The sequence below is a fragment of the Lepus europaeus genome, chromosome 21, assembly GCF_033115175.1.
Source record: "Lepus europaeus isolate LE1 chromosome 21, mLepTim1.pri, whole genome shotgun sequence".
Lineage (NCBI taxonomy): Eukaryota > Metazoa > Chordata > Mammalia > Lagomorpha > Leporidae > Lepus > Lepus europaeus.
Genome location: NC_084847.1, coordinates 8,066,837 through 8,078,400, shown reverse-complemented (window position 1 = coordinate 8,078,400; position 11,564 = coordinate 8,066,837). Strand labels below are relative to the sequence as shown.

General features: G+C 43.5%; 1 protein-coding gene across 1 annotated transcript in view; it reads left to right on the top strand.

Moving 5' to 3' along the window:
* GRIN2A (glutamate ionotropic receptor NMDA type subunit 2A) overlaps positions 1-11,564 on the top strand; it is a 389,378-nt gene that overhangs the window by 259,705 nt on the left and 118,109 nt on the right. The window contains exon 4 of the mRNA XM_062180040.1: positions 10,272-10,386. Coding sequence (XP_062036024.1) covers positions 10,272-10,386 — 115 coding nt within the window. The remainder of the gene's footprint in view (positions 1-10,271; positions 10,387-11,564) is intronic.

The window sequence follows — 11,564 nt, the reverse complement described above, 5'->3', positions numbered from 1 at the left end:
TTTTTTTTTTGCCATATAGCTGTTTGTATTGATTCCTGATAGTTGTTTTTATTTCTTTCCGTGGTATCAGTTATAAAATTTCCCTTTTCATCTCTGATCTTATTAATTTGGGTCATCTCGTTTTGTTTTGTTTTTGATTAATTGGGCCAGGGTGTGTGTGAGTAGGAAGCTAGAGTCAGAGGTGGAGCTGGAACTCAAATGTCAATACTCCGATATTGGACGTGGGTGTCTTAACGGCTGTGCTAAAAGCCTGCGATGGTTCGACACTGACCATGCATTAGAGTCTAAATACATTTTAGTCCCTTGGCTTAAACTCGTTCCTCTCAATTGCACATCCTAGGAGATGAGATTTGAAGACTGGGGTTCTTCTACAGCAACGAGGAGGAACAGATATCATGTTTTCTGGTTTGGTTAATTAATATAAACAGTAGGCCTTTTTTCCCCAATAATTTCTCACAAGGAAGTATAATCTATTGAAGATTTAGGTGCAGGAGGGAATGCTGGTGTCTCGCTGGTTTATCACTCCCAACCTTCCTCTCCACCTTTGGGTTTCCACCCCAGATTCCCAATCATCCACAGAGCACAGGTGGATACTTGCAGGACAAATAGATAAGTCGGGGTCATTGTCAGAGGGAAAACTGCCGCCCACAAGAAAGATGTAACCGCGACTTCCCGTCGTTCAGTGAATCGGCGTTGAGCTTCTGCTCTGTGCCCGCTACCCATCCAGGTTCTGTGAGGGGCCTACTGGATGAAAACACAGACCAGCTCTGATTTCGTGGGTCCTGTCCTCCAGAGTGGGGCTTTCTGACACCCTTGTATAAGACTGCACTTTGAACTGAGTATCAGATCTGTATCATCTCACTGTACTGTTTGTGTGTAGTGGGGGGAGGGGGGTAGTTACACCCACGCACATCTGCCTCCAGGATCTTGAATAATTTGGTGGAGCAGGCACAGGGACTGAGTGAGCTCATAGGAGCTGCTGTCACTTTAGCTACTTTTTTCTGCTGTCTCTGATTAGAGGCTCATTGTCTAAACTGCTCACACTGACCCTTGTATCGGCCAGTTCCACACGGCTGGGTGAAGCATAATCAGTAGAGACTGATGGTGATGTAGTTGATGCCGCCTTAGTAATGTGATGCGTATTATGGAGAATTTCCAGATGACCCTACCCCAGGTTCCTGAGACACTGCACGTATAAGGAGCAGGAGCAGAAAGGGATTCAGAATCACTTTATTACAGCCACTGAGACTTCCAGTAACTCCCAGGAAAATGGAGTGAGTACGTGTACCTTGAGCCCTACTTAGATGTCCTGGCCTCAGCTTAACTCTTTGGCTGGCTGGCTCGGACGTTCAGGCGTGCTGTCTGGGCATCAGGGGTCACATTTACAGAGAAAGCTTTGCTCACCTTCTCCAAGGCTTGGACTTAGAGGCTGTAATACAAAGACACCATCTAGGGCCCTGTCCCAAGAGAGTCACTCTTGGCTCAAGTGTGTTCACCAAAGAGAGGTGGAAGCCCAGGAGATGTGAGTGGCAGGCCGGCACCTGCCATTCGGGCAGTAATGTCCCTCAGATGCAAAGACCTTGAACCTCACTCACCAGAGGGGGCAGGGGGTGGAACCATCAGATCAGCTGCTCCTCTCTCTTCGGGGTAGGACCCAGTACAGGGCACAGCACCTCCCCTGGGGAATGGGAAGCCAAAGAGCTCCTCCAGCTTCACGAGAAACCTTGGGCTTCAATGCTGAGGAGGTGGAAAGATAATCGTGTAGAACCGTGATACCTGCCGCTTCCCCACCATCATTTACTGGACCCCGAGGAGGTGCTGAGCGCTCTGCCCGCCACGTCTCATACCGACGTCAGCCAGTTTCTCTGAAGTGTTCTCTGGTTACCCAGTGATGTGGCTGTTACAATGAAACAAATGCTCTGAGCACTTCTGATCCTTACCTGAGATGGAAAACATCGGAACTGGATTCTGACCCAGACTGTCGGTTCCAGAATTAAGTGGCAGTCTGCTAACGGCTTCTTTGCAGTCATCACGCTGAAAGTAGGCATCGAATGTGTCTGCTCCTTCATTAAATCAGCAAGAACCTTTAAGCTCTGGCTGCAAGACACATGTGCTGCTAGCTTTTTCAGAGTTTGCAGTAATTATAGAAGATGAAGACCCCTGTGTTTATAGAACTTCCCATTTCCTGTTCTAATTTTAAACAGCTTCAGTATTTATCAGCCAAGACAATGGACATTATTTTTCATAGCTGGCCACAGTAGAAGTTATGTTGAAAGAATAAACCATACTGCCTTTGCTTTTTTAAAATCAGGTTCTTTGGGTTCTCTGAGACCCTTTTAGAAGATACCGGCCTGGACTGTGCAGACTGTGTGTTGGGGTTATTAAATTTCCCTCGCCTCTGCTGTTGTCTTTAGCAGTTGTTCAGGGGAAGCAGGAAACCACCAGTGAGGATGTGAAACTGAGTACCAGCACGTAGTGTATCAAGAGAGTATTGAAAAGGGGTGGTGCAGGGCACACAGGTATTCAAAAGACTGGGAGAGGTGGGACCCGGGAATTAACATCTGATAACAGTGGACCAAGGTTGCTGTGGGAAGGGGAGAGGATTCCTTCTTGCCCATGAGGAACTGACTCATCTCCGGAAGACGAGAGACGCTCAGACATCAGAATGAGAGGGATTTCAAACGACCCAGAGAAACAGGGAAGAGCAGCACATTCTAAAAACCAGAGCGTCTGGAGAATTGAGAGGGGGTTAAGGAAAACAGCGATTCTGCTTTCAAAAACGTGTAAATTAAATGACAAATGAAAAAGCTGTGCCACCCAGAGCAGTTTGAAGGAGGCATTTGAGAGAGACTGTGATTCAGGAAATGGTCCTGTGAACTTGGGAAATGGCAAAGCAGATGGAAAATTAACTGAAAATGGAGAAACTAAATGGGTTATGGTGGCATTTATGAAACGGTAAGAGAATTGAAGTCTAAAGGGAAATAGTGAATAATAAATATGTCTAGAGAACATTTCCAATAATCAGATTTTGGAAGTTAAGGGAGACTTACAACTGTGTGGCAAAAGACATAAAATAGAAATCTGGAGGAATATGATATTTTAAGTAATTGTTGCAGGAGGCTTGTGCAGCCCATGTCTGGTTGGCTTTTGAGGAAAGACAATGGGGCTATAGAAATGGCAAAGAGAAACATGGCTTTAAAAAGACCAAGTTGCACCCATGATGAGACATTTGAAAATTTAGCTGGGTAGAAAAACAGTAAAAAAAATTTACATTATGTTGACCACTTACATATATGTTAGCTACTTACATGTTAACCACTTACATACATGTTAACTGCTTACATGTTCACTTACATGTTAACTGATTACATACCAACCACTTACACACATGCTAACTGCTCACATGTTAACCACTTACATACATGTTAACTGCTTACATGTTCACCACTTACATACATGCTAACTGCTTACATGTTCACCACTTACATACATGCGAACCGCTTACATGTTAACCACTTACATACATGCTGACTGCTCACATGTTAACCACTTACATACATGTTAACTGCTTACATGTTAACCACTTACATACATGCTGACTGCTCACATGTTAACCACTTACATATATGTTAACTGCTTACATGTTTACCACTTACATGCATGTTAACTGCTTACATGTTAACCACTTACATACATGCTGACTGCTCACATGTTAACCACTTACATACATGTTAACTGCTTACATGTTAACCACTTACATACATGCTGACTGCTCACATGTTAACCACTTACATATATGTTAACTGCTTATATGTTTACCACTTACATGCATGTTAACTGCTATTCGACAGTACCTGAGGTATAGTAGGCACTGTGGTAGTATCAGGTTACATGCACTGCTCATTTGTTAGGCTGAACCACAGGACACTGTCACAGCTGGCTCATATGGTTTAACCCAGCCCTGGTTACCAAGGAGGAACTGGAGCCTCAGGGAATGCTGAGTATGCTGTCCCAGGTAACACGCTGGGACCAGTGAGCCTGGCTTTGATCCGGGTCTCACTGCAAAGCCTGTTCTCTTTCCTCGAAACACCATCAAACCTCAACAACATGGAAATGGCAATGCTTCCTTTTACTCACTCCACACGTATTTATTCAGCACCAACAGTGCTCTGTTTTGTGCTAGAAATACAATACTAAATCAAAAAGGAAGAGGAAGTTCTGCCTTTGTGATGTGTGCGGTCTACTGGTTTAAAAAAGAGACAGCTTAGACCACTCACCCAGTAGAAACAGAACGTGAGCCACTCTTCTAGTAGCACAGAGCAAGCAAAGAGAAGCAGATGAAATTAATTTCCGTTTTATGTCCTGGATATTTTACCCAATGTGCCTAAAACTATTTCAATATGAAATCAAAATAAAGCTATTCATAAGATCTCTACTGTTTTTTTAGAAAGAGTCTTCGGAATCCAACGTGTTAACACTAGCGACACATCTCAATTCAGACTAATCATATATCAGGTGCTCAGTAGCCACACGCCATTGGTGCTGCCATAGTAGACGGTGCAGATCTAGAGAGAACTTGGCAGTTCTGGCCAAAGTTCGGGCCAGGCAGACCAGAGAAAAGTTGGCCTGTTTTTTTTTTTTTTTTTAAATGTTATCTCTGATCCTCATACATCAACCATGCAGAGAGCACAAAATACAGGTTAATTGAGAAGTATTTATTTCACTGGGATTTCAGCTTAATCTACCTACTAGTGGAGATACTGAAGAAAGCTTGTCTCTCTGTTTCCCATATATTCACGTATTTTTTGGATTGCCATTGTGTATGGCACTGGCCATGAGAAAACAACTAGTTGATACTTTACCATCAATAGATAATGACAACACAGACGTAAACTCTGTGGATCACTACGGCCTCCCCACCAGCATGGTTTGTGTACTTATTGCTCTGATGGAAATACTGAAGGTATAATTTTGAAGCTTAGCCGCAGTCAGAATGTCTGGTATTTTTTTCCAATCACTAATAGTTTATTATCCATTTTCAATAGATAGGCAAAACATAAAGAATTTTAATCTTCAAAAGAACTGTCCAGCAGGCAATAACGGAGACCAAGCAGAATGGTATTTAATGGTGTTTCCCTAGGTAAAGAAGTTATCTCTGGAACAAGTTTAAATGAAAAGAGAGCCTGAGGAAACATGGACTGTCCTTCTAAAACTTGGTTGGGGGAGTTGAAGGCAATGCCTGCTTGCTCCCTGCCAGTTTCGTAATGAGATTACTGTTTACTGGAAATTTCTGTTGGGGGTTTTTCCCTTCTCTAAGCACTGAAGACTCTTAAAGCAAAAGACAATATTAACATTGAGTTTATGGATTTGTGGCTCCAGCATATTGAATCTTTTTTATTTTTATTTTTTGGAATGTTGAATCTTAAAGGGACACAGGAAAACCTGGAGTATGATGGACTTCCATGGAATTGTGTCCAGGGACTCTGAACAACAGTGATTGCTTCTAAATAAACAACCTGTTCATCCCATCTGATTTCACTGTAGAATTGAAGAAAAGGAATGGATGGAGAAAACACAGTTGGGAAATTAAAGGAGGAGGTTTAAGTAAATGCAACAGACAAATCCAAAGATAGATGCTCAACAGCGTGTGATAGCTTCCTCGTGGAAAGAATGACTGTGACATTCAGTCCATGGAACATAGCCTGGGAGTGGCTTCCCACAGGGCCACGGCTCTAAGTCAAAACCAAAACACTTGTTCTCTGGTGTGCCTTTTCCAAACACACACGCTGCCTATTGCTAAACCTCTCGATAATTTACTAAAATGTTTCAGTGTTCACCCACGTCTGTGGCATTAGGTAGATTCAGGCTGCATCCTGTTCACCTGCACCATGCTAGACAATCAAATCCTTGCTCAAGAGCTCACCGAATTCAGTAAGAAATACCCAAGTGAATGGGCTGACCTAACCGCGAGTTTGGGGCAGCAGATACAGTTTTCTTTTTTTTTTTTTTTTTTTTTGACAGGCAGAGTGGACAGTGAGAGAGAGAGACACAGAGAGAAAGGTCTTCCTTTTCTGTTGGTTCACCCTCCAATGGCCTCCGTGGCTGGCGCGCTGTGGCCGGCGCACCGCGCTGATCCGAAGCCAGGAGCCAGGTGCTTCCCCTGGTCTCCCATGTGGGTGCAGGGCCCAAGGACTTGGGCCATCCTCCACTGCCCTCCTGGGCCACAGCAGAGAGCTGGCCTGGAAGAGGAGCAGCCAGGACAGAATCTGGCACCCCAACTGGGACTAGAATCCAGTGTGCTGGCACCGCAGGTGGAGGATTAGCCTATTGAGCCACGGCGCTGGCCCAGATACAGTTTTCTATCAGCTCAGGTAAACGCCACCGGTGGGCTCTGTCTGCAGTTTTTAGATTCAAGTTTCAGCAGCCGTGTGTTCTGTTGATGATGCTTTCCTGTCTCTTTCCTCCAACTGCTGTTTTCTTTGAACTGTTTCTTGCCTCGATTACTACAAAGTCTCACCTGTTTATCTTCAAACCTCCATTCCACATAGAGTCAGGGTGAAGGGTGAACCCTTTAGGATAGGCAATAGAGTACTTAGCTGTGTAGTTCCTGCCCTGTCTTAGCTTCATTCCCCCAAGTTACTTCCCCACATACAACGAATATCCATACCACTATAAACTGATTATAACTTACTTAATGCATCGTGATTTTTGTGCTTGTCTGCCTTTAACTTTGCATTTTCCTTCATGCAATGTGTCTTCTCCCTTTCCTCTGCCATCCATCTGCCTAACCCTTACTGTTTCTTTCTGATACAACTCCAAAATCTTGCACTTCTTTTCCTGATTCTAGCCTTAGATTCCCAATAGAATTGGCCCTATTCTCTTTACCAACTTAGTACATGTTTCTATTTTTACAGTTACTATTCTTTATGTCTCTCTCCAATCTTGAAAACCAAAGTGGGTTTGTTTATATTTCTTTAATTTTCCTAAGAAAGTTTCTGACACATTGTGTCATACATAGTAGGCACTCAAATGTATCTATCATATGGAAAGGAGGATGGATGGATGGATGGATGGATGGATGGAAGAAGGGAAAGAGGGAAGGAGGGAGAGAAGCACTGATGGGCGGATAGATTCAAGGAATGAAGGAAGTGGGAAGGAAGGAAGGATTGGTGGGTGAATGGATGCATGGATAAAGGTATTAATGGATGCATGGCTGTACTGATGGATAAATAGATGGGCAAATGTATTATTGATGGATGGATGGCACTTCTAGTGATAATCTCTCAGCTACCAGATATTAACTGAGCCCTATTCCAGAAAAAGTGATAGAGCTAAAAATAACAGTGGAGAACAAAACCAAAATATCAGCTTGAAAAAATAAAAATATTCTAATTTAGACTCAAAATAATCACTTTGAAATCTTGATGATAATAAGGAATTTAACCAAAGTGCAGTTCTTCTCTAAACTCCCATTCCAAGCAGGCATCGTCAAGAGCCTCGGTAAGGGGACTGAAGCAGAACGTTGCTTGGGTGTGCCTGTCTGGACCAGAAGTAGAACGGGCTTGATTCCTGCTTTCTAATGGGCTCCTGAAACACCAGCCCGGATGCTTAAAAGGGAAGAAGGAATAGAAAATTCCCAGCCTCCGTTGTTTAGAAGATAAGGAATAACCATTGACAAAGCAGGGAAGCTTTTTTACTTCTGCTTCTATTCGGCTTTGGTCTGGCCCAGCTGTGGCCATTGCAGCCATCTGGAGAATGAACCAGGGGATGGAAAATTGATATCTCTCTCTCTCTCTCTCTCTCTCTCTCTCTCGGAATAAATCTTAAAAAAGGAATGTGGGTAAAAGGGCAGACAAGCACAGTATTTTATTCATGTTTTAACTAACATATAACTGTACCTAGTTACGATGTTCAGTGTGATAATTCAATACATGTGAACAGTGTGTAGTGATTGAGTAAGGTGATTGGCATTTCCATCTTCTTATCCTTCCTTTATGCTTGGCGCCTTTGAGCACCTCTGTTCTAGTTCTCCATGCTGTAACAGTCCATTGGAAACTGGACTCATGAGAGCTTACTGCTCCTCCGCTTGCATTTTGTACCTGTTTTCCAACCTCTTTGTCTCCTCTCTCCCTCCCCTCTGGTAAGCTCTGTCTTCTGCATTGACTGTGATTGCCACATGAGAGAGAACAGGACGCAGTATTTGTCTTTCTGCAGCACTGCAATTTTTATTTAAGTATCCGTGGGACTCACTGTGAGGCCTGACAAATATCAGACACACAGTAAATAGTTTTTGATTCAAGAAAGTATCTTTCTAGGAAAGGATCAGAGGGGCTCCAATGTATCAAGTGGAATAGTGACTTCTCCTTACTCCTTCTAGAACAGCAGTGTTCTATTTTTCTGTTTGTTAAATATTTGATTTCAGGGAATTTTAAGAATAAAAGATACACAGAAGAAAATGAAAAATACCTGTAATCCTTCCATGCATAGACAAGCTCTGCTTTTATCCTCTTTTCTGCTTGTTGAACATTAAATACTGAGCATTTTCTCCATGCTATTAACTCGTCTTCAAACACATGATTTTTTAATGTCCCGATAGCCCATTGAACACTTACACGTTTGTTCTCTGCTTTTCCCTTTCTGTCCTTAGAGACCTGATTCTCCCCTGAGCAGCGTGGTCAGACTCTACTGTGGAGGACCAGGGATGGACATGTGGCCTCTTTCTGAAATTTCTTGTAGCTTGATCTTCCTTAACTACTTTTTTTTAAACTTATTCAGCTGTGCTTGACATCAAGGGACTAGAAAGCATGAGATGCTGCGGCTTTGTCGCTCTTTCTGCGGATGTCTTTGAATGCTGCAAGCTACCAGACTGTGCATTACTGAGTGTCTCCTAAGTGGCCATGATGGTCTTTTCTTGGTGCCTGGGTCCAGCCTGACCACAGGCAGGGTGGCTGTGAGGAGTGGCAGAGATAAGAGTGCTGTAGGCAGACATTACCTGGTATGAAAACACGGAAGTGGAAAGTTGGCTGCGTGGATGCCCTCCAAGGCAGTACCAGGAGTCATCCCTGGTGTCTCTCCCTGTATCGTCCTCACATCTGATCTCTCTAAACACCCGCCATGCCTCTCCTCTTTTGGTCCTGTCTACCACTGTGCCTTCTCCTCTTCCTCCTTTTTCTTCTCTCTCTCTCTCTCTCTCTCTGCTACAATTACAGTGAAAGCCACCTGTATTTTTCACCTTGATGACAAGAACACAGTAAATTAGTTCCCTTGTTTCCACTCTAGTCTCTTTCCAATCCATGTTCTACCCAGACATCAAATGAGATTATAAGCTCTTATAAAAGAAATATCTGACTTTGCTGCTTACTTGATTAAACCACCTAGTGTCTTCCCACTGTTTTAAGACAAAGGTAAAATTTAGCATGGCTTACAAAACTCTGCACTCTGTCCCTGTTGATCTTCTCAGCCTTACCTAATGTCGTATCTGCTTGTCTCTCTCTGCTTCAGCTCTGCTGCTCTGCCTTCAGTTCCACACATGCACCACCACAGGGCCTTTGCACATGCAGTGCCTCTTGCTTGCTTCCATCTCCTTTACCTGGTTAGTGTGGACGTGTCCCCCAGGTCAAGCTGTACTTCCTCAGCTTTGCCTGACCATTGTTTCTCCTTCACACAGCCACTCTCCTCTCTATTATAACAGTTTCCATAGGTCTGTGAATAATCAATTAATATCTGCACTTTCTCTTGTTTTAGACTATAAACTTCATGAGGGCAAGGATCATGTCTATTTATTTATTTATCCCTGGACAACCTGCAGATTCATGAGCTATAGCAACCACTTGATAACTGTTAGTTTAATTCATATGAATGGATAGGCTACCCATTCATTGATGTTGAATACCACGTGGTTCATGAGCAAGTAGCTTCCTTCAGGGGAGCTTGTTAATGCAGATCACCAGAATGGTTACAGATCTGCCGAAGATCATTTGAACACAGGCCTCTGGATCTGACAAGGACAGAAAGGTTGCATTCCATGTGCTAATTACAACCAGTGACTAATGCCTTGGCGATTCCTGAGTGTGAATGCAGATTCTTGGAGAAGAGTGGTGGATAAGTTACTCTGCCTGCACGGGTACCAGTGCTTCCTCAGCTCGTGGGTACTTGGGATGGGAGTAGCAGTGTGCTTTCCGACTTTTTCACTGATGGTGGCATCTTTCCATTTGTCTGACACCTCGTTAATTCTCCCCTAAAAGTGTGCCTTTCTCTCTTCTGCTCTCTAGATTCATGGTCAACGTGACGTGGGATGGCAAAGACCTGTCCTTCACTGAGGAGGGCTACCAGGTGCACCCCAGGCTGGTGGTGATCGTGCTGAACAAGGACCGAGAATGGGAAAAGGTGAGCACGCAGAATGCAGGGAGGGAAGACAGCGTGGGCAATGGAGGGCTTCAGACCACTGCTTTTCACAAAGCACTTCTGTGGAGCTGCTCCCGACTCCATCTCACAGCCAACGGTTCTGCCTGGAACAAGGCAGACTAAGTATTGTAAGGTGCAGGTTGGAATGCTTTCCCTGGGTAAACAGGGATAGTTGTGCATTAATATTCCTGTTGGTTGTCAAACTCCAGTAGGAAGTATCCTTGAAAGATTAGAATATTTTATTATAAACACTTTTATTTAGTAAATATAATTTTCCAAAGTACAGTTTATGGATTACAGTGGCTTCCCCCCCCCATAACTTCCCTCCCACCCACACCCCTCCCATCTCCCGCTCCCTCTCCCATTCCATTCACATCAAGATTCATTTTCAATTAGCTTTATATACAGAAGATAGATTTAGTATATATTAAATAAAGATTTCATCAGTTTGCACCACACAGAACATAAAGTGTAAAATACTGTTTCAGTACTAGTTGTAGCATTACTTCACATTGGACAACAAATTAAGGACAGAGATCCCACATGAAGAGTAAGTACACAGTGACTCCTGTTGTTGACTTAACAATTTGACACTCTTGTTTATGGTGTCAGTAATCTCCCTAGGCTCTAGTCATGAGTTGCCAAGGCTATGGAAGCCTTTAGGGTTTGCCGACTTTGATCTTATTCCGACAGGGTCATAGTCAAAGTGGAAGTTCTCTCCTCCCTTCAGAGAAATGTACCTCCTCCTTTGATGGCCCGTTCTTTCTACTGGGATCTCACTTGCAGAGATCTTTCATTTAGGTCTTTTTTTTTTTTTCTCCAGAGTGTCTTGGCTTTCCATGCCTAAAATACTCTCATGGGCTTTTCAGCCAGATCTGAATGCCTTAAGGGCTGATTCTGAGGCCAGAGTGCTATTTAGGACATCCGCCATTCTATGAGTCTGCTGTGTATCCCACTTCCCATGTTGGATCTTTCTCTCCCTTTTTGATTCTATCAGTTAGTATTCGCAGACACTAGTCTTGTTTGTGTGATCCCTTTACTCTTAGACCTATCAGTGTGATCAACTGTGAACTGAAATTGATCACTTGGACTAGTGAGATGGCATTGGTACATGCCACCTTGATGGGATTGTATTGGAATCCCCTGGCACGTTTCTAACT